General features: G+C 57.6%; 1 protein-coding gene and 1 long non-coding RNA gene across 8 annotated transcripts in view; one reads left to right on the plus strand and one right to left on the minus strand.

Annotated features, from left to right (window-relative positions):
• Nucleotides 1-365: 365 nt before the first annotated feature.
• LOC109503279 lies at nucleotides 366-11,049 on the plus strand. The gene is made up of 2 exons (XR_006584760.1): nucleotides 366-5,862; nucleotides 6,032-11,049. It is a non-coding gene; the product is annotated as an uncharacterized LOC109503279 (long non-coding RNA).
• PKNOX1 (PBX/knotted 1 homeobox 1) overlaps nucleotides 10,973-27,290 on the minus strand; it is a 58,622-nt gene continuing 42,304 nt past the window's right edge. For all 7 annotated transcript variants that reach the window (XM_023238681.2, XM_023238680.2, XM_023238682.2 and 4 more), the window contains 4 exons: nucleotides 22,774-22,902; nucleotides 18,987-19,063; nucleotides 16,362-16,534; nucleotides 10,973-14,157 (listed from right to left, as the gene is read on the minus strand). In XM_023238681.2, the coding sequence (XP_023094449.1) occupies nucleotides 13,946-14,157; nucleotides 16,362-16,534; nucleotides 18,987-19,063; nucleotides 22,774-22,902 (591 nt within the window). In that variant the 3' untranslated portion in view covers nucleotides 10,973-13,945. The remainder of the gene's footprint in view (nucleotides 14,158-16,361; nucleotides 16,535-18,986; nucleotides 19,064-22,773; nucleotides 22,903-27,290) is intronic.

A 27,290-nucleotide genomic window follows, 5' to 3' on the forward strand; every position in this document is an offset into this window, starting at 1 on the left:
AAATGACCAGAGCAGGGTGGATAAAAGTGGAGGAAAGTGCTCTTCTGGAGAAGAGCCTACGATGGGGAGCAGCAGAAAGGCGGCGAGGGAAGGATGGGCCTGTTTGGAGCCCTCACACGGAGGTGCTGTCTCCTGGGTACCGGGGCTGGTTACAGTGGCTTCAGTGTTTGGGGGTTTCTTCATTGAGGTGAAATTCGCATAACCTTAAATGAACGATTTAAAAGTGTAAGTTTTTGGGGCGCCTGGGTGGCTCAGTCGGTTGAGTGTCCGACTTCGGCTCAGGTCACGATCTCACGGTTTGTGGGTTCGAGCCCCGCGTCGGGCTCTGTGCTGACGGCTCGGAGCCCGGAGCCTGCTTCGGATTCTGTGTCTCCCTCTCTCTCTCTCTCTCTGCCCCTTCCCTGCTTGTGCTCTCTCTCTCTCAAAAATAACATTAAAAAAAAAAAAAACTTAAAAAGTGTATGTTCTCAGTGTCGTGCAGCCACCGCCTCGTGTAGCCAAGTCCCGTGCATTTCGCACCCCCCACTCCCCCCACATCCGCCCCCTGGGTTTGTCTGTTGGGTTTGGCCAGAATCCTACAACCTGGCCTCTCGTCCGTCTGTGGCTTGTTTCGCTCAGCATCTGAAATTCACCCACGCTGTAGCAGCTGTCAGTACGTCATCCCTATTTATGACCAAATAACACCCCATCGTGTGCACGGATCATGTTTTGTGTGTCCTTTCGACAGCTGATGGACGTTTGGGTTGTTTCCATTTCTTATCTGTTAGGAATTGTGCTGCCATGAACATGTGTGTCCAAGTATTTTGTTTAAAGGCCCGTTTTTAATTCTTTGGGTTATATGCACACGAGTGAAATTGCTGGGTCGTGTGGTCATTGTTTCATTTTTTGAGGAGCCCCTAAATTGTTCCACAGTGGTTGTGCCGTTGCACATTCCCACCAGCTGTGCACAGAGACTCTGGTTTCTCCAGGTCCTTGTCCACACTGTTGTTGGGAGGGGGGGAGGGGGGGCTCTGTTTTGCTTCATGATCATGGTGGGAGGAAGTGGTTTTGATTTGCATTTCCCTGATGACAGTGATGTTGAGCATCTTTTTATGTGCTTTTTGGTCATTTGTGTGTCTTGTTTGGAGAAACGCCGACCCAAGTTCTTCGCCCATTTTTAAATTGGGTTGTCTTCTGTTGTCCAGTTGTAGGAGTTCTTCGTGTTTTCTAGATCCGTGATTTTTTTCCCATTCTGTGGAGTATCTTTTCCCTTTCTTGCTAATGACTTTTAGTGCATATTTTAAGTTTTGATGAAGTTTATCTTTTTTTTTTCTTTTGTTGTACCTTTGGTGGCACATAATAAGACCCCCATTACCAAATCCAAGATCATGAAGTTTTACCCCTATCTTTTCTCCTGAGAATTCTATTGGTTTTAGCTGTTATTCTGGTAAATGACGTTCAATGATCCATTTGGAGTTTTCATACATGGTGTGAGGTAGGGATCCGGCGTCCTGTTTTTAAATGTGGATACCCCGTTTGTTGAAGAGACATGGTCTCCCATTGAATGGTCTTGGCGCTCTTGTTGAAGATCAGTTGTCTGTAGGTATAAGTATTCATTTCTGGACTCCGTATTACTGGTCTCTATATCCCTCCTTATGCCAGTACCACGCTATTTTGATGATTATGGCTTTATAGTAAGTTTTGAAATCAGGAACTAACTGGAGCCCTCCAGCTTTGTTCTTTTTCAGTATTTTGGAAATCATGATATATCTTGATATAGTTTTCTTCATGGTTCTTGTGCTTGGAATTCGTTGAGCTTCTTGGATTCCAGTATTTGATTAGAAATAGTTCCAGGGAACAGGGAAGGAAATCGCCAGTGAAACAATTCACAAAGCTGTCCCAGAACAAAAGGTTGAGAGGGTCCACCCGCAAGGGACAGGGAAAGACCCACCCACACAGGGGACATCACTGTGCAATGCTAGATCACCAAGGATCCAAAAGCAGCTTCCGGAGGTGGGTGGGGAAACCCAGGTTACCCAGAGCCTCGGGAATGAGAAAAGCGTCTGACTTGATCTCTAGCAGGTGGAGGCTGGGAGGCGAGGGGGCAGAGCCTGAAAACATCTGGAACGGGAAGGCAGGCAGGCCACGCTCTCCTGTAACAGCAAACTGGCCCCCTGGCCCCAGAAAGCACTGGAAGATGTGCTCCGCCCGAGAGGATCCTGAAGGGCACCCCCAGAACAGTGGGAATGCAGGTCCCTGGCAAAGGGCTGGGCAGCCATGGGATGCAGCAGGACAGAGGGCTCCCGGCGATGCTCAGAGGGGGAGGGGACGTCACAGGCCGATAAACACTCGAGTCCCAGGCCTGGTAGGTAGAAAGTGGGGTTACATTAGTACCTAGCAAACGCCACAAAAAGACTGTGTGAATGAAGGCTGGACAGCTGACCCTTGAGCAGCACAGAGGTCAGGGATGCCAGCCCTTCTCCCCCTGCAGTAGAAATTCTGTCGCTTTTGTTCCTCAGAAACTTAACCGTGGGCAGCCTCCTACTGCCCAGTTGGTGCCCTCCTCCTGCATCACTTGCTGGTGATGCGTTAAATACGCTGTATTCTTATGCGTATTCTGTTGGGCACACAAATACCGTAAATATTGTGTTCTTACAGCAGACTAAGCTAGAGAGAGGAAGACGCTGGAACAGCAGGAAGAAAAGATACATTTACGGTATTTACAGTACTAGACTGTGGAGAAACATCCACGCGTGAGTGGCTCTGCGCAGTTTAAACCTGTGTCCACGGGTCGGCTGTGGAAGAAATTCAATCACAGTGCAGGATGCAACTAAGCTAGGAGGGAAGGCGGCTTAATTAAGGTCATGAAAGCCTGAACATCAATCTGTCCAGAAGTTATAAACTACATAGGAAGGACAGTTGTACTGGGGGGCAGGGCACGTAAGCTTCACCTTCCGACGTCACCAGTTAAATGAGCAGCACCACGAAGGCTTTGGAAATCCGTGGGCAGATCCCATGAGCGGCCGCTGGAGGCACCGAGCCTCTGGCTGGCCAGGCAGGCCCTGGGACCCGCTCTTTTCGTGCTAAGTCACCAGCTAGAACTGTTTGACTCGTATCTGTGCATAAGTGGTTAAAAAAAGTAATCTTTTTACACAAAGCTGGTAAATCCAGTTTCTGGACCAAAGGGAAAATATTTTGGGCGTGTTTCTGAACCTCAACAGTGGCCGTATTAGGCCTCTGTGGGCCAATGAGCGGGAGGAGAAGGCAGCCCTGTCTGGTGGCCCGTTCTGAAGGATCACGAGATTCCCGGACGGGCCAGTTTACTTTCCCCCCAACAGTGCTGGTATTGAACGGTTTTTAACACGACCCTTTCATAGCCTGGTCCCCTACACCACGGAGTGGACCGTATGCCGATGCTCGGCGTGGAGCCCAGAGCCTCCCCTCCGCCGTCCGCCCCAGCCCGGGCCTGACTTGGGGTCTGCACCGGAAGGCTGGTGGGAATAAACGTCCTTGGGGGCCCCTCCACCTTGTCAGGCGCCCGCCCACCCCCGCTGCCTACTTGGTGGCAAAAGACTGTGGCCCCAAGGGGCCTGCTCCCTCCCTCCTTCCCAGCCCCAGGAGCAGACCCGGGGGGCAGTGCCCGTGGCCGCAGGCGGTGGTCTTGGGGTAACTTTATGAGCTTCCCAGCTGGGCGGGGCCGCGGTGGCAGCAGCAGGGGTGGGCTCAGGAGCTCCCGCCTGCATGTCCCTGGCCGTCCCCGCCGTCACCTTCAGACGCTGCTCCTCTGGGGCCGTCCCCCGTGGAGCAGCGGGCCTTCCACAACAAGCCTCCCGTTGGCTGGCATGCCTCCCCCCCGCCCCCATCCCCACATCCTCCGGCACAGAACAGCCCGGGTGCCGCTGGACACAGTTCCCTTGTCGTCCACACCTTGTCTCTAAGAGGAAGGCTCCTACCTGCAACCCTGGGCCTGGGCAGGGAGGGGCCACGCTCAGCGGGGCTGTGGCAGGAAGCCCCTCGCGCCGGGCACGGCCGGCGGGGGTCAGCACAGGTGGCTGCCGTGCCGACTGGACCAGACTCGGGCACGGCCACGCCTGGCTGCAGGGAAGCTGGCGTATGGGGTCTGTAGTCGGCTGCGGGCCCAGCTTAAAATGGCAGTGGGGGCGGCTAGTCCTAAGGAGAAAGAAAAATCAAACGTGAATGCTGACCCCCTCCCCCCCCCCCCCCGAGGGCTCGCTTTCTGCTGGAACCCCCGAAGTGACAGACGTGCCTCGGACACTACTGTCCCGGCGAGCGAGCCGATGGAGCTCCTCGGGTCCAAACCCGGAATCCAGCCCCGCACGGCCGGCAGGCCCCTGCCTCCCACGGTCATTCCGGGCCGTGCCCAGCAGGCGTGGTTCGCCTGGTCTCTGGTGTCTCTCCCGGTGGGAGACAGAGGCCGCCTTCCGAGCTGCAGACCAGGAAGCACCGATCGCTCTCCTGTAGCCGCTTTGCAGCCACGGTGTGGGCACCTGACGAGCTTGGCGTCGGACGCACCACCCGGAGCCCCTGCAGGACCTGGGCCGGTGCGTGGGGGCAGCGCAGCCACATCCACGGGTGGGGGCGGCCGAGCGCCTTCCGCCCCGTCCCTGGTGCGACCGGCCGTGGACTGGCAGCCAGCCTGAGCCGGGTCGTCCGGCTTCGGCACCGCCGGAGTCTGGCCTTCCGGGCGGTTTCCTTCTTGCTGAATGAGCCACGACTGCGTCTCTTCCAGCAAGAAGCCCGGAGAGGGGACGTTTCCCCCACGGCCGCCTGGGGGTGGCCGTATTCTCGGCCCTTCTGTCACAGCTGGGTGCACGCCGGATTCCCGGAGCCCAGCCTGTGGGAGGAGGGGCCGGCTGTCCTCCACGACGGCCCGGCAGGTGCTGGAAATAGCCTTCCGGGGTTTTGTTGCCTTGGCTTAAGATACCGTCAGTGACACTTCACTCCCCGGGAGGCTGGCCTGACGGCTTGCCTTCTCATGTTCTCAGGGACATAGGCCAAAAGCAAGCTTCTTCCTGATCTACTGGATTAGTGACGATCAGGGGGAGAAAAGGCCCATGGTGGGGAGTGCTGGCCACCGCTGACCCCTAAGTGGGCAGGTATCTCCCCCTGTCCCGGGCATGGGCCTCTGCCACTCCCGGCAGGGGGACATCGGAGCAGCCTTGGGGGGGGTGGGGGAGGGGGCGGCCTGACAGCACAGAGACACTAACAGCTCGTTCTGCGCCCAGCAGACGTTACCAAGCACCCCCTTCACACCAGACACGGCTCCAGGCCCTGGAATCACAAAGGCCTCCACACCGGACCCCCGGTGGGTGGGATCAAGGACCGACTCCTGCCGCCAAGAGATTGGCAGGTGAAACGAGTGCGGTCTGTCCCCGCGGCAGAATATTACCCAGCCTTAAGAGGGAAGATGTTCTGACACACGATATGGGGACGAACCTTGAGGACACTGTGCTCCATGAAGTAAACCAGTCGCGGAAGTCACACTCACAGAGGCACCTAGAAGGGTCAGACCCATAAACACGAAAAGTAGAACGGGGGCCGTCAGGGGCCAAGGGAGACGGATGGCGAGTGGGCGTATTTAATGGGGACTGAGTTTCAGTTTGGGGAAAACGGAAAGTTCTGGAGATGGACGGTGGGGATGGGTTGCACGACAACGTGAACGTACCTAATGCCACAGAACTGTATGCTTAAAAATTTAGTTCAGATGGTGGATTTATGTTCCGTATATTTTACTACAATGACAGAAGAGAAAAACCAGGGAAAGGGCTGCAGAGAGCGGAGAAGCAGGTTGAGCCGATGCCCACCCAAAGGGGACATTTGAGACTAGAAAGTCGTATGAGGCCGCCTAGCAGCAGATGGCAGGTAAGAATCCTATTTAGGCTTCAGGCACAGCCAGTGCAAAGGCCCCGGGGCAGAAATGTGCCGACAAAGTCACGACAGGCCCAAGGGACCAGAATGAGCAGGGGAGAACGTTCCAGAGCCGAGCCAAGAAGCTGCCCCTCATTTTGGGCTTGGTGCCTGTCTGATGCAGGAGCACTTTTGCCTGGTCACGGACAGACCGCCTCCCCAGAGGCCGGCTTTGGTTATTCGGGTCAGCTCGCTGGTCTGGAGGTCACGCGTGACAAGTCCCACCCAAAGACACGTGTGCGCTAAGGCTCTGCACTGGGTGAGTCCCCGGCTTCCAAGGTCCCGGCGACCGTGTCCGGGCTGTTGGCTCTTACAGCAGAGGCCACGGGGTCAGGAGAACGGAGGAGCTTTACAAGCCAGCGGGCACGGCCAGGGTGGCCTGCCGATCCCTCTTAACCCTTTACCGGAACCACCGGGAGAGCGGGGAGAGGAGGGAGGCCTGGCCCGCTGACCGGGCAGGGTGAGGCAGACGCCAGCAGGCGATGCCCCATCAGGGCACCACCCACCCTGGCGCCCGCCGGGGTCCCCGAAAGCTGGCCTTACGGCGGGAGGCCCGCTCTGGCTGCGCGGCGTGTCCCCCGGCTACCCGGGCAGGGTGCTCGTGGGCGCTCCACCAGGGCACACGTTCACCGGTGAGCAGGGACCCTGCGTGCTGCCTGGTGGGCGAGCTCGGCGGGCAGTGTGTGTGCAAGCTGATGGCCTCAGGACCGTTTGAGCCGTCTAGATTTTTTTAATTTAAAATTAAGTGAGAATTTAACGGACAGTAACAAATACGTGCCAGGTATTTCTAATTTAATGAATAAAATCAAAAGTTGCGTTAAAAAATTTTTTTTTAACATTTATTCATTTTTGAGAAAGAGACAGCATGAGTGGGGGAGGGGCAGAGAGAGAGGGAGACACAGACTCCGAAGCAGGCTCCAGGCTCCGAGCTGTCAGCAGAGAGCCCGACACGGGGCTCGAACTCATGAACCGCGAGACCGTGACCTGAGCCGAAGTCGCACACCTTACTGAGCCACCGAGGCGACCCAAAAGTTGCATTTTGAAACAGGTATTTACTCCACTAAAAGCTTATACCTTTAAGGAAAGGCAAAGGCAGATGAACCACGTGTGATGACCCTGAGAGACAGTCCAAGGCCACTGACAAGACGGGAGGACTGGGGGGCACAGGGACGGGAGGCTGCTGGAAACCGCGGAGGCCGTGGTCAGACACTCTGGGTGACCCAGTTCTGACGTCACGGCGGGAACAAAACCTGGCCCAGGCTCAGAAGGGTCTCACTCAATGGCCAACGGCCCAGGAGAGCACGCGGGGCTGGAAATACCGCTGAGGCCACTGGGGAAAACTAAGCAGCCACCAGGCCCCAACACTGCAGAAAACAAACACTCCCGGGCAAAGATTCAGGATCCAAACGGTTACAGGACGTCCACTCGACGGGCAGCGAACCGTGAGACAACCTCTCCAATCCCAAGTAAGGATGGTTTGCAAGCCGCGTTTTCCCCTTCCGGATCCCGGCGTTAACTGCTGGGCCTCCCGAGAGCTGGTGACGGACCGCACACGCGGGGTTTGGACAAGATTTGGACAAGGCCCCGCGTCCCTGCGTCCCTCCACCCCGGGCACCCGGCTTGGGATGTGCGTGTCCTGACAGCCTGACAGAGCGGCGGGATGCACAGGCCTGCCTCTGCCTCCCTCCCCTCCCCTCCGACCTGTCTTCCAGCCTCACTGTCCGTCCTGTTGCCACCCTGCTCCCACTCCAGGCGGAGAGGCCCCGAGAACGTCGGCCTGACAACACGGGCAGCGGGTGACCCACTGCATCCTATGTCTCCTCGCGCTCAGAGCTGCGGCTGCGGGGCTACCCGGTGACTGGATCCAAAGAGGGACAAACCCCTTCGGGGCGGCCCCCCTTCAGCAGAGCACCGGGAGGGGAAAGACGACAGCCCGGACATTAGGGGCCCGCCCCCCACCAAGAGGCCGTGTTCGCTCACAGGGGTGCTGGGGGCAGGGCGGGGCCCGGGGAGACCCCCACCCGCCAGCCCGACCCTTCTCTCACAGGGAGCAAAGGCCCTAATCCACGAGGGGAGGAGCTGCCGCCGCCCCCTGAAGGCCCTACCTCTGGCCCGAGGCCCCCTGCCTCCCAAGACTGTTCCCCGACGGAAGGCAACCTGCCGCAGAGGCGTGAGTGGGCAGGGCTGAGAAGGGGGGCCCTGCGCCCCGGGACGTGCCCGCAGCACAGGCTGAACCCGGAGGGCCCGGGCCTCCACCTCCGGCCTCGCCCGGGCTGGTGCTGGGGACAGGGGCAGGGCCTCGCCGGCTGGAGGGACGTGGGGGTAAAAGGCTGCCACAGAACTGGACTCCCCCTGTCCCGCACGGACGACCTGACAGAGGGGGAGGCCCATTCCCGGGCCCCGAGGACGACCCGCCCTGGTCCCCCTGCCCCTCCACCGCCACGCGGCCTTCCGTCCGAGTCAGGAGGCCCGACCCCCCTGTCAACCGAGCCAGACCCGAGAACACCTGCTTGCCACGCGCACCTGGCTCATCCGCCTACAGCCCTGCACCCACCACCTCTCACCTCTCCCCGGCCCGGGCGCCCAGGATGTCTCCGCAGAGGCCCTCAGGGGACCCTGTCGCGGCCCCCCGGCTGGGCCTGTGGGACGGCGCACACCGGGAGGACCCCGCGACGGCGGTCCCGGTGAGGAGGGTCCTACCCCCAGGCCACAGGCCCCCATTTCCGAGACAAAGCAGCTTCAAGCCCTAGATCCCTGACTGTGGTGAGCCACCGGCGGGCCGAGCAGTGTCACACTGGCCCTTCAGGGACCTGCCCACGACGTCCCCTGCCCTGCTCTGGGTTGCCAGGCCTCTTCGTTTTGACTTGCAGGACTCTCCCCTCAAACGTAAACGCGGACTCCCCGCTGGCTGTCGATGTTAGAAAAGAAAAACACTTCTCTCAGATTCCCACCTGCTCGGTGCACAGCGTCCTTCCCTGACACAAATGCTTCCTCTGGATCCGGCCAAACCCACTGGGCCGTTTACGTGTCTGGGGTCTTAAAAGGCTTCCCACGAGGTGAGAAAGACGCCCCTCATCATGTCCCACTGACCCAGCGCCGTCCCCCCGCGGCCCCCGGACCGCTGGCGTCGGCCCTCCCCCCACTTTTCTCCACCTGCTCTGATCAGCGACCTCCTGGGGGCCCAGCCCATCGTCCTCCACACACTCAACTTCTCCTTCTAGAAACACTCCTTCCGTGGCTGCTCTGCCTCCAGCTCCAGCCGTGTCTAACAGAACTCTGGTTTCGAGGGCTCAGGTCTACACTGGCAGCGAGCGTAAACGGTTACAGGCCTCACCGCTTCTTTCTGACACGACCGCTGTGTTAGTATCAGACGAAACTGAGGTGACGTGAAGCAAAATATTTTAAAACGTACCTGATTTCTTTCTACACGCCATTCTCTGAAAACGCCTAAGCAACTAAAGCCATCGACATCTTTAAAACGTGCCTTTTCAACCACACTGCAACTTAAGAACTCCTCGTTCATATTAAAGTCACCACCGGCTTTTGCAGGCTGACGTCCTGGGTTCATTTAAATGACGATGCGGGACGCGGAACCACCTGTGCGAGATCCGCCTCCTAAATGCCGTCTGCGTGGAAAATACCGGTTAGTCCAGTGCGCCACCCCAGGCAGGCCTTAGCTGAGAGCAGGTGGGCCGCCTCCTTGGGCGGCCAGGCCTGGGCCTGGGGACAGGGGGCGGGACCAGGCCGGTGGGCGCCCCGGAAGGCAGCCCCGGGCCCGCCGCCTGCCTGGGGTCCTCTGTCTCCTGGTCCCACGTGCCTCGACGCTCTGCTCTGCAGCTGTGCAAACTCGAGCGTAAAAACGGTTCGGAGATCTTAGGTCTTAGCGAAGACGGCAGGGCCTGTTGTGAAAGGGCAAAAATAACTGCCACTGAAAACTGCTTCTCGGAATGTCTAGAGCACAGCACTCGGGCCAAACACCAAACGCAGAACGTAATGACCTCTGCAGAGAATAACCGAATGCAAACGTTGATCCGAACAGGTTTCTGATTTTCAGGGTTCGCCACGTCATCACTCATTTACTCATCTCTCCAGACAGACGGATAGATTTTATTAGTTATAACATTTTCGACAGGAGGGGAGGTGGGTGGGGGGAGGGGCTAGATGGGTGACGGGCGTTAAGGAGGCACCTGTTGGCATGAGCACCGGGTTTCGTATGGAAGCGATGAACCACTGGGTTCTCTTCCTGAGGCCAAGTCTGCAGAGAATGTTAACTAACTTGGATTTAAATAAAACCTCGGAAGAAAATAAATGTTAATTTTTGAGCTAGAATAAACCTTATAAACCAATTTCTTCCTTTTACCAACAAAGCCCTTGAACCCTCAAGGCGCCAAGGACCGGGCCAAGGTCTCACCTGGTTAACAACTCGTGTCCGCCTCTCACCTCTGACCTAGTGGAGCTGGAGAGAGCACACAGGGGCTCCATTTGCCATCAAATTGCTCAGAACGTTTCCTAAAACAACAGACTTCAGAGCCGGCTGGTCGAGTCACCCGCAAGGCTTGCAATTTCAGATGCACTTTTTAAAAATACTCGAGTCTGCTGACCTTAGCCTCTGAGCATAAACAGCGTGGGGGGAGTTCCAACACACTGGCCTACGAAGAAGAAACCTCGCTGAAAGGCCTTAACGTGGCGCTCCGACGTGTCCGGGAGCGGCCGTGGGTCATTCCACAACACGCGCTATGATAGGCAATATGTCACCGACGAAGCATTTTCCCATTAGTGTCAAAATAGTTACGTTTATGATAAACCACAACAAAAAACAAACAAAAGCTTTCCGATTCTTTCCCGGAATGCCAACAACTAATGGAAGTGAGCAGCTGAAGAAGATTCCAGAAAATGCAAATGGACCTGAGTGCTCCACCAGTGCAATCCTCCTTTTCCAACAACGTGCAGGGGTCACTACGAGCCCCGCGTCACCAGCGAAACCCGTCAACAGTTTGAGTGTTTCCTTAAAATGGAAAAACAGCCCACGGTGCCACCAGCTTTACAAAATAACACATCCACGAAGCATGTTTCTATTTTTAATTTTTTTGCTTTGATAAATCAATTGCTTCACAAAAATCCCCTTTCGAGACAACAATCCAAGAAAACATATTGTTACAGTATTCACATTTTAAAGATTGTCAGTTCGTAGACCGAACACAACTAAAACAAAGGCAGATTGCTGGGTCACTTCCGTCCCTGACCGCCAGAGGTGGGCCTCGCCCACCGTCCAGGCAGGGTTGGGTCTGTCTGAAAGGCAAGGGCCCCGAGCCGGCTCACACAGGTGAGGGCCGCACAGAAAAGGCCGCTGCGACCCGCGGGTGCGCTCTGGTACCACCTGCCGCCCCACCGCGCGTCCCGGACAGAGACTGAAACGGACGTCACTACCTGCAGTCAGAAAACGGCAGGCCGGGGCCGGTGGCGGCGGCGGCGGCTCGTCGGGGGACGGCGAAGCCGCGGGACGGGTAACGACATTCTTACTCTGGGTCTGGGGACACGTCCGGAGCGTCCTTCTGGCGGAAAGTCAGGATCGAATCTGCGCCGTGAAAATGAACGCTCGAGGGAGTCCCATTTTCAAAGGTTCTCTTGAAGGTCCGAGGGCTGGAAGATGGGGGTTTATAAAATGCAAACCGACGACAGGCACGCCGGGCAGCGGTTTTATGAACCGAAACGGCTTGCCACGCCAAGGTTGTCTCCGAGCACCTCGGTTATTCGCGGGGAGAGTGGGGGGGAAGCTGAGGCCTGTCCACGAGCGCCCTGTCTCTGGACGGCTCATCCTAGTCCTCCGAACCCGGTAAGAACTTCGAGCCTAAGGAAACCGGCTTCAGCCGCAGGGGGCGCGGTGCGTCACCGGGCACGGAAGGCCGATCTCAGGCCAGCGAGGGCAGCGGGACCCCGCACGGCCCCCGTCTGTCTCCGAACAGGCAGTCTGTGCAGCCCTCGACTAACAGGCTGCCGCAGCTCAGTGAACATGACCCCTGGGGCAGGGGGGGAGGGGGGGCGGGGGGCAGTGACCTGCCTGTGCGTCCACACGCACCCAAAGAGCGGGGCGACTGGAGGGACTGGGGAGGGAGGAGGTGGCTGGCTGGTGTCCACAGCTCCTAGTTTCAAGAAGTCCAATCAAGTTAGGATTTAGGTCAAGTTAAAATGATCTACGAAACTGAAAATATTACAAATTGTTTATAAATAAGGAACGCAACTGTTGCTTAAAAATGTTGTTCTCGCTCCAAAAGAGTTTAGTCCACTTTTTCTTTTAAAGCTCCTGAAGTATTTTTCAAAGAAAATTCTATGTATTTCTTACCGCCTCCTAAGTTACCTAGGAAATAAGTCTTCTGTGATTAACTGTAATTAACCAATTTTGGGGGGGGGAGGGGAATCAGTTCCAGAAAAAATCTGCCCCAGCTCCAGATATTCTGCAGTGTAACCTTGGTCCGTAACTGATGACGGCTGCTGAATCTCCAGAACCGGCGACCTTCCCAAACACCAAACCACCTTTTAGAAACACGAACACTGGGCGTCCCCTTTAAGACGACACAAAGGCTCGATGAGACAAGGTGGCTTGTTTTCTGAGCAAAAGCCCCACTTGCAAATAAATGAAAACAAAGGCAACAAAACCCAGTCTACTCTTTTGGTCTGCCTTGTCACCGGGAAACGGAAGTCCTAAAATTACTCCAAACCTCATGTGATCAAGTCGGGGGTGGGGGTGGGAGGCGGGGGGTGGGGGTGGGGGGGGGAGGTGGGGGTGGGGGGTCCGGGAATCCCAAAGCGACGACGTACGGGGAGAAAATACTGACCCCGGGACCGACGGCAGACGCGTGTGAGCTGAGGCCGGAGAGCCCGCCCGGGGAGCTGTGTCGCTTTGGGGACATGTTAATTGCGTAACAGCGCGGGTGCTGGTTACTGGGCCTCACTCTGAGCCGGTGGCACAGAGCACATCTTATATTAGTTTATAATAAACATTCTATGCATAACATAGGGCCGACTAAAAACTTCTAAAACAATACACAGCTAACTGGTGCAGTAACCATTTAACTGTAGTCGAATTTAAATTAGACTGACGTGTGTGGTCACAGCTTCTGACTACTGGTTACCACCTCACTTAACTCACCTAAGTCCTATTTAGCAAACACCTTTAGATACAGGTTCAGATCAAGTGTGAAATGCAATCTGAGCTTTTACATATAAACTGAAGTCCGAAGGTGTCAAAACTGCATTAGACGCTTGTTTCTTCTACGGTACTACATGTCAATCGCTCCCCCGGGACGGTGGAGAACCGTGGAATGCTAGCTACCTTTGGGCAGGTTCACTAAATTTGGTCAGTTCAGAACATTCCAAATTGAAATAGTAAGCACGTGTGTTTCTTCTCGAGAAATTTTATCCTCAATATAGTCATAATCCAATTCATAGCGAATTTATAAAAATAGCTTTTTATCCAATAATTCCAGCAAGGTAAAAATAGGAGTTTCTTTTCATATATAGCAAATGAAACAGGCTCACCAAGTCCATGGGGACCTCGGCGTACGTCCACCAGAGCACGCTCACCACGGGCCACACGCACTTTGCTGCCGTGGGCGTCTACCTCGCACTGGCAGTTTTAAGGTGCAGAAGCTTCTTCCAATCCGTGGGCGACACAAATAAACCAGCCCACTGGGACCTGCTTCAACCACAGAACGAAATTAAAACTGCATAATTTTCTAGAAAACGGCAGCACTATCCCTTAACTAATTAGGGGCTCACGGGGGTGTCTGTCATCCATCACATTTTTAGCGTTAAACCTTTAAAGAATCTCCTTAAAAACCCGCGCACGCACACACGCACACACACGCACACCGGAAAGTCGCCGCGCCCGCGAGGGCGCTCTCGAAGCTCACTATGAAATACAAAAGTGCATTCTTCTCCATCTACGTATAAAACATGTCAGAAATAAAAGTGTGTAAAATGTTTGCTGTGCAAACTGTAAAAAGTCAGGCCCGCCCCGCGGTTCTGGGCTGTGCCGGCCCTACTGCAGGGAGTCACTGTTCTCCAGGACCAGCCCGCTGATGTGGGTGGGGGCGAGCGCGGCCCCGCTGTCCCCCGTGCTGTCCACAGACTCGTCCTCGCTCTGCTCCGCCATCATGACCTGCTGTACCGCCAGGGTGGCGCCGTCCGAGGACAGAGACTGCAGGCTGTCCACGTTCATGCTCACGGGCGTGGTGATCGTCACGACGGCTCCTGCGGCAGAACGTTCAGATTAGCGCCCACCCGGGGAGACATTTCGTGACCCAGCCGGGTGCCGTTCGCTCCTCCGACCTCGTGTTGGGACCCCCACGCGAGTCTCTGGGACGATCGCCAGGGGTCAAGAGACGTCAGACCCTCCTCCGCTAATACGTGGCGCAAGTTCCTGGTCTGCAGGCAGTCCGTAAGGGGCCATACAGACGCGGGCGTGCAGGACGGAAGCAGGAGCCGCAAGGGAACAGGAGACCGGGACGCAGGACGCAGGACAAGATGAGGAGCAAGGAGACAAAGGCAAGGGGCCAGGGTCGCAGTCGGGGAGACCGTGTGACAAGGGGAACAAGGAGGACCCTGGGACACGCTGGTCCCCAGCAGCCCAGGGGGCTCACACGCTCGTCCCTGAAGGTCTCCAGGAGCAGCGACAAGTGACGACGGCAGCAGGAGACAGCGTCGGGCGGTAGAATGTGGGAAACACCTTTAAAGAGATTCACTCATCCGTCCTTGCCCCCCACACGGTACGTCACGTCATGTCACAGATGCGCTGGGAGCATATACGGGAGACTGGTGATAAGGACGGTTTCTGGAGAAGATCAGAAGCCAAGACGGGGCAGAAACTTACTGGTCACTGGCAAGTCTTGTTTGAACCTCTCCCCCGATACACAGACACTGCCTTTCCAAGGCCGGAAGGAGGGAGAGAGACCTAATACTAATCCTAAGTAATTTGGACTAAAAGACAAAACGAGAACTGAAAATATAAATTATTTAAACCTAAGGCCACCGCATATCAAAACCCAAACGATGAAGCTTCAAATGCACACACCAGCCCTCAAGAAACAGAACAAAGCGTGATGCACAGCTCTCTGCGAGGGGCCCGTCCCAACCGCGAGGCCGGCACATCTGTGGACAAGCCGGCTCGTCCGTTCGGTGGAGGGAGGTCCGCACGGGCGGCAGGAGACAGTCAAGCCCTGGGAAAGAACCAGCTGGAAAGATCGGAAGACGATGCCCAGGCCAGGGGGGTGGAGGGGCGTGGGGGTGGGGTGCCATCCGAGGTCCGGCCTTGGTTGCGGGTGGTCTGCCCAGGACTGAGCACCGCTGGTCACCAAACAAGGGCCGATCACCGAGCAGGGCACGAGAGGGTCCCTTCAGGGCTGGAACAGAGCTCGGGAGCCTTGCCCCCGTGCAAAAGCACCCGCCCCCAGCAAGGTGGCATTCCCAAGGCCTGCCATCCAGTCCAGGATCACCAGGCAGGAAAATCACCCACAGCGAGCAGAAAACCGGGTCACCGGAAACCAGCCTGGGGCTGACAGATGTGAACCAGCAGAGGAGGCCATCAAAGCGGTTGTTGTGACCGTATGCTACGAAGGAGAGCCACGAGAGCCGCCGAAGACTGTCCCGAACTTCCGGAAACGCGCACTATGATGTCCACCCTGAGACACGCCCGTGGTGGGACCGGTGGCAGCTTAACCACAGGAGGAAAGGTTAGCGAAGCCCCAACACAGACGTGGAAACTATCAAAACGGAAGCGAGAGACGGAATCCCAAACCCTAGAAAGAACAGGGGGACAGATGGGGACCTGGGGGCCCGGAGGGGGCAGGGCGGGGGGGGCATCAGAAAGTGTTTGAAGACGTAAGGGCCGCGAACTTTCCTCGGGAACAGCAAACTGCTGCAAAAACAGGAAGAACGAGACAGTGGGGACGGGCTGGGAACACCACCTCCACACCGAGAACCACACACACCCAGACAGTCCACACCCGGGCAAGCCGTGCCCACGGAAAGGTGCTTATGGCGCATGCGGGGACGGGGGCCTGTGATGAGGGAGAGGGACGCCGTCGGAGGAGACCAGCCGCGGGGGCTCACAGGGAAAAGGGGTGAGGTGCCAGGTCGGGGGGCTGGCAGAGCTCCATCCTGAGCTCCGAGCTCCCAGGGAAAAGAAACACGGAAAGGGGGAAAAGGACAGAACGCACAGGACACCGGGCCTCCCAGACGCACCGCGCTCCGCACACGATGCCTCCCTCACGCGTCACACGCGAAACACCGCAGCCGCCGCGACCCAAGGCTCACGGCTGCCACCGCGGTCAAGGCCGTCCCTGCCCACACCCCTGCTGCCCCCAAGCAGCCAGGCCCTCCCCCAGCCTCTGGGCCCTCCCCACGCCCCCCCTCCCCCTCCCTGTCCCCACCGCCCCCCCAGCCCCCGCGGGGCCCACCTTCCGACATGGCCAGCTCGCTGGGCGGCGGCTGTGCAGCTCCCGAGGCGATGGAGTCGGGCCAAAACCTCTGGACCGGTCTGTTCTGAGCTGTCTTCTTCTTGGTTTTTGGAGTTTCTGAGCAACTAGAATCCAACATGGGCTGAAGAATCCGTCTTCTGGCATTGATGAACCTGGGTGTGAAGGGCGACACCAGAAGCGGTCACTGGGACAGCAGACGTCCCTACAGGGGAGGCGTCAGAGCCAGCCTGGACCTCAGGTGGCCCGCGCACCTCTCCCCCGGCCCAGCGCACGTGGATGGCAGGTGGGGCGCCGGTGTCCCCGGGGAGGGGGCCGGGGAGCGGCCACACTGCACACCCGGGGGTCCTGTCCCGCCCTGACCTCGTGGTCACCTCCAAGCACGGCTCTGGGGCCAGACCTGCGACCCTGCACGCCGCTCACGACGGGCTAGTCCCAGAGGAACTAAGTTCCTAGGTCACTAACCGCCCCCACCACGAGGCAACTCAGAAGCGACTCACCACCCCCGCGGGGACCCGACCCCTGACCCCGCACACGCACAACCACTGCTGCTGCGGGAGCCTGAGGTCGGCCGGGCAGGCGGCTCGTAAATGTGTGGACGGAAAGCCTGCACCCCTGCCGGCACCTGGGAGGGGCTCTGTCTCCCCGCGCCCCCCACCTGCTGTGACCGCAGCCTGCGGTGACCGACGCCCACGGCCGCTGGCGAGCTCGGACCGCACGCTCCGACCGGGCCACAGCTGCACCGGCCCGGCCTCCTCCAGGAGGACAGCGACAGGGGCTCACCTCTCGCCGCAGCCCAGTCTGCTAACCCCCGCAGCGGGACCCTGACAGCAAGAGAAAGACGAGCACCAGCGGACACGCGGGCTCTACTTCTGTCCCGGTGCTGTGCCACCACACGCTGCTCTCGGTGCCCCCGACACAGAGCAGAGCCGGGCCCGGACCAGTGACAAGGTCACTTCGCGTTAAAATCCTAACGGTCCCGGGTGCCTGGCTGGCCCGCTCGTGATCTCAGGTCGTGAATTCGAACCCCACGTTGGGGGTAGAGATTACTCAAATACAGTTTAAAAAATATAACCCTCGCATTCAAAACTATCTACAATTGCAGGAAGATACGCCCTAAAAACAGAAACAAGCAGGAGTGCCTGGGTGGCTCAGTCGCTTGAGCGTCCGACTTCGGCTCCGGTCAGGAGCCCACGGTTGGTGGGTTCGAGCCCCGCGTCGGGCTCTGTGCTGACAGCTCGGAGCCTGGAGCCTGCTTCGGATTCTGTCTGTCTGTCTGTCTGTCTGTCTGTCTCTCTCTCTGCCCCTCCCCTGATTGTGCTCTGTTTCTCTCTCAAAAACAAACATTAACCAAAATTTAAAAAAAAAAAAAAAAAAAAGTTGAGGTCAAACTTTCTAGACAAGACAATTCTGCTAACAGAGCTCAAGGAAGTCAACCCTGAAGAAAAGTGGGAAGGCCGGGCAGCGGCAAAAGCATCACAATGTGCAAACAAGTGTCTCTAACATTCACCCCCAACGAATCGACCACTGGTAGGACCGAACCGAGACAGGACGTGTCACGCGAGGGGACAGGAGGAAACGGAGCGTGTCCTAGGCCGTCACGAACGTCACAGCGACAACACGTGTGAAACCTCCGTTTCTGCTAACGGCATTTCAAGATTCCACAGGAGACAGTTCAAGGAGGATGGTCTATCACCGGTTCCCAAAACCGAAACAATGGCCCACGGCAGGATACCAGAGATGTTTGGTGCGGTACCTGAGCACCCGTCCCGCACAGACGACTGCGTGTGCCGGGAGACCCTGTCACGTACCCTGGAGCCCACCTGACCTCCAGGTGTAAGCTCTAACGGTATTTCCGACTGATGGGACGTGTGCTCTTTTCTCTTCTACACGGGCCCGTTCTGTAAGCTGGACTCGCGTCCACACGGGCGCACGTGAACACAAAGGACGCAATGACAGCCGCACAAAATGCAAGTGCGCCCCTGGACCCCAGCGCCATTACTGACGGGCGCAGCCCTGATTTCCGGGGCACGCCGTCAGGGTTCAGGCGTCCACGACGGTACGTGACACCGGAGTTAGAACAGGAGGATGTTTCATCCACGAAGTCAACCCTGTCCCAGGCGTGTCCCTCGTAGGGCCCTGAGGTCCCCATAGGACCCCGCTGTGGGTAGGACCACCTGGACCCCCACTCGGAGCTGAACAAAGTGGCACAAGGTTCCCAAAGGTGGGAGAGCCACGGGGGGTGCCCCCGAGGTCAGGATGCCTCATGGCGGCCGTCACCACCCGGAGAAGGTTACCCACGAAAACAGGCCATCGGCACTGAGCGTGGGGGCTCGGGGCTAGAAACACGGCGGAGACACGCAAGTCTAACCGCACAAGCAGCGTGTGGGCAGAGAGTCCACCGCGAGGGCCACTGATCCCCGAAAGCTGAAAGCGTGTGCTGATCTCTTCGCAAGCCTCCCGCCACCAATCCCAGTCCTGACGACAGTGCTGCTGGTTAAAAGAACTCAGGAATCTTCAGCCAAATTCCGCTATTGATTAGCGTCCGTGCTTTCAAGGGTTCTATCGCGCTGACTGGCATGACGTCGGGGAGCAGGCGCATCTTACCAGTTGTTAACTTGGAGTAGTGTCAAGTTTGTCTGAGCAGCGATCTGTTTTTTCTCATCTTCTGTCGGGTAGGGATGCTACAAACAAGAAGAAAAGTAACTGTGAACCTCGGTGTTTACACAGGAACTCCGGCTTCTCTGGGTAGACGAGAAACGCGTGACCAGTCCTTAGTAAGAACCGCTAAGGAGTGGGGCGCCTGGGCGGGCGGGTCAGTGGGTTCAGCGTCCAACTCCCGATTTTGGCTCAGGTCGTGATCTCACGGTTTGTGAGCCTGAGCCCCGAGTCAGGCTGACGCTGTGGAGCCCGCGTGCAATTCTCTCTCTGTCCCTCCCTCTCTGCCCCTCCCCCTGCGTGCATGCTCTCTCTCTCTCTCTCTCTCTCTCTGAAAATAAATAAACATTAACAAAAAGACTGCTGAGCAGCGATAGTGTTCTGCCAAAACGCCTTCAGCCTCACAAACTTGTTTTAGAAACGTCCCGCACAGAATGCAGCGTCTCCCCGAGCCGCTCAGCGCCAACGCGGCAGTTGGGGCCCAGACAAAGGCGGGCTGTGACAGCCGGAGGCTCACAGACGGCACAAGTGGTGCCACCACCACCAGGAGCTGCTGCCACCGTGGGGGTCACTGTCCCAACCACGTGATATGGCCGGTAATTTAGGGACTGCCCCGCCGAGGGTACATTAGGAGCACACGCTGTGGACAGAGGCTTGAGCTCTGACCCGACCAGACATCAGGCTGCATGTCCTACAGTGAACCGCTTTCCTTGGTCACTTCTGAGACACGGCGGTCATCCCCATTCTACAGATGAGGAAACTGAGGCAGGAGGGCACACACGCTCCCCATCCGACAGCTGGGTAAACGGGAGGGCGCGGGGAAGGGGCAGGGCAGGCTGTTCCAGGCCCGTCCCACGGGGTGACACGTTTCTGTCACGGGTATCGTGAGGAGACACCGACAAGGGGCCGCGCGGGCGGCTTTTCGGGAGCCGCCCCGCTAGGTCAGCGTGCGCGGTCAGCGGACCGAGCCACCGCTGGGGATATGCGGGTCTGCTACATCACTCCTTCCCTTGTGATTAGTACCTTTCACTTAAAAAAAAACAGCATTAAACCAGAAGTACGTATCAAAAGTCACAGAAGTCCCAGAGGAAGATAATTCCCACCTACGGCATAAACGGTTTCTCCAAGACTGATTACCGTCCGCACGCAGAAACCGTGAAGACGTTTACTCTCAGACCTACGCGCACCCACGTCCCTTGTGGACGCCCCGGGGCCCCGGAGAGCACACGGGGGCAGAGGCTCCCGTGAGTATCACTCGGTGGGCGGGAGTCACGCCGGTGGGGCGCCACGCTCACCCCCGCAGCGTGCCTGCTCCCTCAGACGACGGCGGTTCAATCGGTCTGCCCACAGCACACGGCCGGAGGTAGAGGCCGCGCAAATGCAAATACCGTGCTTGCGGGGCGCCTGGGGGGTTCGGTGAGTTAAAGGCCCGACTCTTGATTTTGGCTCGGGTCATGATCTCAGGGTTCGTGGGTTCGAGTCCCGCGTTGGGCTCTGAGCTGAAAGAGCAGAGCCTGCTTGGGACTCTCTCTCTCTCTCTCTCTCTCTCTCTGCCTTTCCCTCATTCTCTCTCTCTCTCTCTCTCTCTCAAAATAAATAAACTTAAAAAAATAATAAATAGAAGTTCATAAAATCAAAGGGGGCAGGAAACCTAAGTGCTTTCACCAAAAACAAAACAAAAAACAAAGAAAGCCATCATACGGCAGAAAACGCTATCCTAGCGTATTGGGAACACCACCGGAGAGGATGCGATTTCCGAGACACGAGGGCAAGAGAGACAGAGAATGCTTCATGGGGGGAAATAAAGGAACATTTTACTTCGACCTTGTCACAGGGTTTACTGTTTCACAAATCATTCCGGCGTTAAAGGAAACTTAAAAGAAAATTGCCGATCCTACCACCTGTCTGTAGCGTGACGACCACGCGTCGGCTGTGAGATCACAGTGGGCTCAGACGCGGGTACGTCCCACCCTCAGTCCCTGCCACCTGCCCGAACCTTCCTGGCGCCCCAGCCCTCGCTGCCGAGTTGACCAGCTGCGTAACGGTCCGGCAGACGGGTGTGTCCTAAACCCCACGCCCGGTCTTGGCGTCGGGATACCCAACATCGCTGTGCCCGTCATCCATAAAACCTCTCCTCTTGACGTGAAACCTTTCGGGACACGTTTCCAGGTGTGGCCACGCCGCTCAGAGACAGCACCGTCCTCTCTGACACGCGTTGCCGTGTCCTGCAGGCGGGGGTGGCTAGCGGAGAACAGGACAGCAGAGCAGGAGGGCAGCGGGGGCCCGGCTCCCTCGGGGCCTTCCCTCCAGGAAAGGGAGAGGGGTCCTGCCTCCGTCCCCGCCCCGACTGCTCAGCGACATCACATGCCGGTTCAAAGCCTCCAGCCGGCTGCTACTTTGGACCGTCACCTCCCGGGTAGGGAGCCTGACGCCAGTCAGAGAAAAGGGGGTGCCAACCGGCCGCGTCAAGGGCCAAACCCCAGAAGACGCGGGATGACCGAGATGGACGCTGGCCTCGTGGCTCACAGCCGGGGTGAGGACGGAGACCGGTCCCGGGAACAAACGCAGGCCGCGGGCCCAGGCAGCGGGCTTCCCGAACGGTGGATGCAGGGAAAGGGCGCGAGGAGCCCTGGGTCCCCCAGGCACCTCGCGGACAAGCACGGCGCACTGGGATGCGGACGGGGAGCGCGGGGCAGGGAGGAAGAGGCCGCGGCAGCCAGAGGCACGAGCAGGCACCCGTGGCAGTGACGGAGAGGGGCAGAGCCAGCCCACGGCCACGGCGATCGGGGGCGCTCCATGTGGTCGCGTGGAGGCCGGGGCCGCAGGGGCAGGGGGCGCGTGCACCAGAGAAAAGAAGCTGGGATGAAGGCACCCGGCCGCGAAGCCGCTTCCCGAGGCTTCCGGGCAGCTCCCTGCCGGACCTCCCGACCTCCTGTCCCTCCTCACTACACAAAGGCCCCCCCTTCCGCCGGACGTGGCTTAACGCAGCACGTGGCGTCCACTTTCCCACCTCGGTCTCGCCACACGCTCCCCCGAAAGCCAACCTGGTCCCTCCTGGTCCCGGCCAGCAGGCTGGGCGGTCACTCCTGGAAGCGGCTCCGGGCCACACGCCTCCCGCAGGTTCGGGGGCACGCGGGCTGAGGGTGTCCCCCGCTGAACGGGGCAGCAAGTAAGTGCTTCCCGGGAGGGGACACCTTGCGGAGACGACGTGGCCGTGACCCAGGGGAGGAAACAGGCGCACACACACAACGTGGATGGGCTGGTGCTGCCTGTGGGCCCCACTCTGTGTCACGTGCTCCCCCCTCCGTCCACATCGCGATCTTCGACCTTCCCACCTCTTCCTTTCAAGTCCAATACGTGCGACATCGCGCTGTCTGCCCAGGCTTTGCCCCGACCCAGCCTCTGCCTGCCCGCCTCCCTAACTGACCTCACCCCACCTCACCCCGTCATCACTCACGGGGAGCTGGCTCTCACGCACGCACGGGATTGACATGAGCTGGAAGTATTCCCTTTTCACCAGGGATGCCCTCCTGTTTAAGTCACTTGAGGTGGTGGCCTCCGGGTTTTGGTAACCCTCTTCCCGCCCCGTACTCCACCCCGACGTTTAGACGGTCGACAAAAGACCGATACTTCACGCCGGGCCTGCTCGCGCAGACCAGCACGTCTTTCCCGGGAAGCACGCCAGAAAGCAAGCAGCTCGGGGTGCGGCTAGCGGTGCGGTCACTTGCGTTCTTACCCCTATGTGCTGAAAGAGCCAAGATCTCATCACGTTGGTGGCATGCTTCGGCAAAACGCCCCTTTTGTTCTTAGCTGAGCCGTCATCTTGATGCAAGATGCTGAGATCTTGGTTTAACTGTAACTGGAGCTTTTAAACAATTGAAAAGAAAATGTTAGAAAGCACAGAAAATTATGACACATCCAAGTGGCTCAGGACTTCAGATGGAGATGATACCCAAAGATCTACGGATAAATGACTTGTCGATAGCAGGGGCACGTGCACTGGAGCGGGGGCAGGCTATTCGGGGCGGGAGGAGGATCCCGGGGCATCATCGCCACGGGCACGGCTGTCTCGCTGTCAGTGGCCCCTCATCTGGCGAGGCAGGTGACACGGGCACCGACAGGTCCCCGGGGTCACTCCCCTGTCGACATGCCAACCCCACGGCCCTCTCATCCACTGCCCGTTTTCGCCTTGCGTCCTCTGGCAAGGGACGTGATAAAACACCGCTCTCCCAGCCGAGAGAGCTGTCAGGCAATCAACAAGAACGGGCAGGAAGGCTTGAGGGCTGGAGACGGCCCGTGGGCTGAGCAGGGGGCAAAGGCACACACAGGAGCAGACAGAAGCATCACAGAGCAAGGGACGAGGGACCGCCGGTGGCCAAGACGCCTCCGCAGCCACAATAGATGCCCCCACCCCCTGCGGAGAGCAGGGAACACGCTCTGTCCGTTGCCTTTCAAAAGGAAGGACGGGCAGGGCACCGCGAACGTCCTGCACACAAACGAAAGAGAGATCTGATGTCTGTAAGGACAGGCCTCAGGCCCCGCCAGGTCCCAGGCGCCGCACCTGATGCCCAGCACGCCCGTGGGGACGGTGTCATCAGTGTTCACGACATGGGCAGGGGACGAAAGCGATCACCACTCACCAGGGCCTCACACACACACAGCAGAGACCTCTCTACTGTTACACTTGAATTTAGAACTTATGTATGAAACGGACTCCACAAGAAAACGAACATCAACTTCAATATGATGCATTCATAGACACAGTTGATTTACCATGACCTGAGCCGAAGTTAGATGCTTAACTGACTGGGGCACCCAGGCGCCCCCACAGACACAGTTTAAAGGATTTGGAACTCGGGGCGCCTGGGTGGCTCAGTCGGTTAAGTGTTCAACTTCGGCTCAAATCATGATCTCACTGTTCATGAGTTCAAGCCCCGCGTCGGGCTCTGTGCTGACAGCTCAGAGCCTGGAGCCTGCTTCGGATGCTGTGTCTCCCTCTCTCTCTGCTCCTGCTCTGCTCGTGCTCTCTCTCTCTCTCTCTCTCTCAAAAATAAACATTAAAATTTTTTGAAAAAAAAGAAAGGATTTGGAACTTTATTTTGGAGAGGTCACCGTATTATCTGTGCTTCCTCTGGATTTATATCACTTTGGATACATTCTTTAAAAGCCTCAACAATATCATCTAAACAGAATTAAAGGAGACGTTAAGACACTGACCGTACCTAAAATATTTTAAAACCAAAGATTATTATCCAGGCCATAAGAGTTTTCGGAAACGGGTTTCCTTGTCGGGGGCTGAAAGCGGGTGGTGTCGAGCGCCCTCTCCGTGCTCCTACGTGTGCACGGGGAAGAGTGGGAAATGAACTTCCAGTATGAGTTCCCAGGCACCAGGGGCCAAACTTTAGCTTGTTTGCCTTATTTGTCTCAATTAACGTGCAATGTTCCTCATGAAGTTTGACATGGGCTCAGTGTCGCTTTTCTTGTGCAGGGCTGAAGCAACTGTGGGCTCAAAAATAGGCCAAGTGACGGCTGGCCGTGTGACCGGACCCCACGGATGGCGTCCACGGGGTCTGAGAGGGCCGGCGAGGCCGCGTGAGGGAAGCAGACCGAGGGCCTCGGAACAGAGCAGCCGCTGGCCCTGCGGGGCTCCAGCAAGGCCAGGGACTGGACAGGAGGGGGGTGAAAAGCCTAGGAAACTGGCCGGAAGTTTGCCCGAGAAGCAGAGAGAGCCCCGGACCCTCCCCGTCATTCTCCGCAGATGACCCATCTGTCCCCCGGCCCGCAGGAGACGGAGGACGTGTTGAGCGCAGCTGGACGGTGGGAGTGAGGGGCAGGGAAAGCCTCCACACGACACGGGAGACCCCAGCCCATCCCCGCCCCTGCCGCCAGGCCTGTGCCCCGAGCGAGAAATCTGAGAGTCCTTCTCTGGAGTCACCGAGTGAAGAAGACGCTCCGAGGCCGGCCAGTGGAGAGGCCCGCTTGCCGCGGCCCGCGCCCGACGCGCACCCAGTGGCTTCCTAGCGGCTCAGGTTCCGAGGACAGGCAACTGTCCCCAAATATCTGAAATCCTCCACCTCATGGAACTGGACAGGGCTGGGCTGCCGAAATTAGTCGGGCAGAGAAAGACAGACATCGTATGACCTCACCCGTATGAGGACTTTAAGAGACAAAACAGGTGAACCGAAGGGAAGCCAGAATAACATAAAAATAGGAAGGGGGACAAGACAGAAGAGACTCTTAAATACAGAGGACAAACAGAGGGCTGCCGCAGGGGCGGCGGGAGGGGCGACGGGCTAAATGGGGAGGGGCCATTAGGGAATCTCCTCCTGAAATCACTGCTGCACCGCATGCTAACTAACTTGGATGTAAGTTAAACATAAAACAATATTGATAATAATTTTAAAAATAAATGAAAGTCTCCATCACAAAAAGCAGACCCCAGCGGGAACAGACGTTGAGGCACAGAGGGAAGAGCGAGAACACAGAAGCTGAAGACAACTGCAGCCACCCTTGGGCCAGAAACGGGAGCCTCAACGCAAAGCACAGAGGCCGAGGAGGGTCTGGAAAATCCCCGCTCTGCTGAACACGTTGAACTTTGAGGACGGGGCGGAAGGCGGTGGGGGGAGGGGGCGCGGAGAGAAAAGTAAGTCTCTGAGAACGAGACAACAGGAGCACAAACACACGGAAGTCCAGAGACTCTGTTCGGAGGGTCCGATGCTCAGTTAGCAAAGGCTCTAGAAAGAGACTGTGCGGGCCGGGGAGGGGGCAGGGCCGTCTCGGGAGACTCCGAGCACACGTCCCCGACTCAAGGACACGAGGCTGTGGGACTGCGCCGCAGCAGCACGGAGGAGAGAAGCATCCGACGGGAGACAGAAGACGCTGGCCTCCTCGCCAGGCGATGTGGCCACGAGGGCACAGAGACACCGTGGCCTCCAGCCCCGGTGACAGTCACCTGCATCCCGGAGCGGCACTCGGACACAGATTGCATCACGAGACCGAAACGAAGCCATTCTCAGGTTTGCAAAGTCTCAACAAAATGTACCTCCCGGCATATTTCCTCTGGACGTTTTCAAAGTGGGGAGTAAAGCCGAGAAAGCAGAGGGTACACGCTGCCAGAGAGGGGACTCCTGAAGGTGAAGTCAAAGGAAAGTTCAAGAACATGCCCTGTGCCTGGCCCAGAGAGAGACGAGCCCCTGCGAGCAGGAGACGGAGAGCTTCTGGGGGCACACAGCTCCGATGTGCCTTCTGGAAGGCAGGGCGTAGGGGGATCAGCACGAGGGTGTCAGCCGCGGCCCCACGAGCACTCGGCCAGGGGACTCAGCAGTGCGGCGGTTCACTCGGGCAGAAGCAAACACGTGACCCAGAAAAGTGCTGTGATCACAGTTACACACTCAGCTCGGCACAGACCCGTATTTACACAGTCAGGGTAACATTAACACCGAGCAGGGGTGTGGCCACCAGGCCAAACACACAGGGAAGATGGGGGAAAGCCGGAGCGAGCAGGGGCTCCTGCCAAGACAGCGAGCCCAAAGCAGGTGTGTAAGGGGTGACTTAGTGTTTAGAAACGGGGAGGAAGTCAGCAGAAGGAACGACTGTAAGATCAGGAAGCAGGTGCCTGACACGAGAGGCGGGAACAGCGGGCGGGAAAGGCGGCGGTTTGCTCCGAGCCTCTCAGCACCCTTGACGCTGGGCTGGGCACGCAGCTCGATATAAACTTGATTTATATCAAAGCAAAGTGAGTTAGAGAGTAGAATGGAGGCAAAAAACCTTGTCACGGGCCAACCAACAGCAAAACCCTAAAATATACAAATAACGATCGTACAAATAGACTCTCCCAGGAAAGGAGAGGAGATCAATGAAATCCCCTGGTTACTTCTCTTTTGTCAAAAAAATGTTTTTAGGGGCGCCTGGGTGGCTCAGTCGGTTAAGCATCATGATCTCACTGTTCATGAGTTCAAGCCCCGCGTCGGGCTCTGTGCTGACAGCTCGGAGCCTGGAGCCCGTTTCGGATTCTGCGTCTCCCTCTCTCCCTGCCCCTCCCCTGTTCATACTCTGTCTCTCTCTGTCTCTCAAAAACAAATAAATGTTAAAAAATTAAAAAAAAAAAAACACTTTTAGAAGCATAAACACCTTTCCGTAGAGACGCCCTACGAAGAGGGCAAATCCCACCTCCTGACGGGCATTAAGTCAGAATGCGGCCCATGGTGGCGGACTCTCTCCTGGGCGAGTGTGGCCGTGTTAAAATCCCCCGTG

Source organism: Felis catus, chromosome C2, assembly GCF_018350175.1.
Source record: "Felis catus isolate Fca126 chromosome C2, F.catus_Fca126_mat1.0, whole genome shotgun sequence".
In the NCBI taxonomy this organism is placed as follows: Eukaryota; Metazoa; Chordata; class Mammalia; order Carnivora; family Felidae; genus Felis; species Felis catus.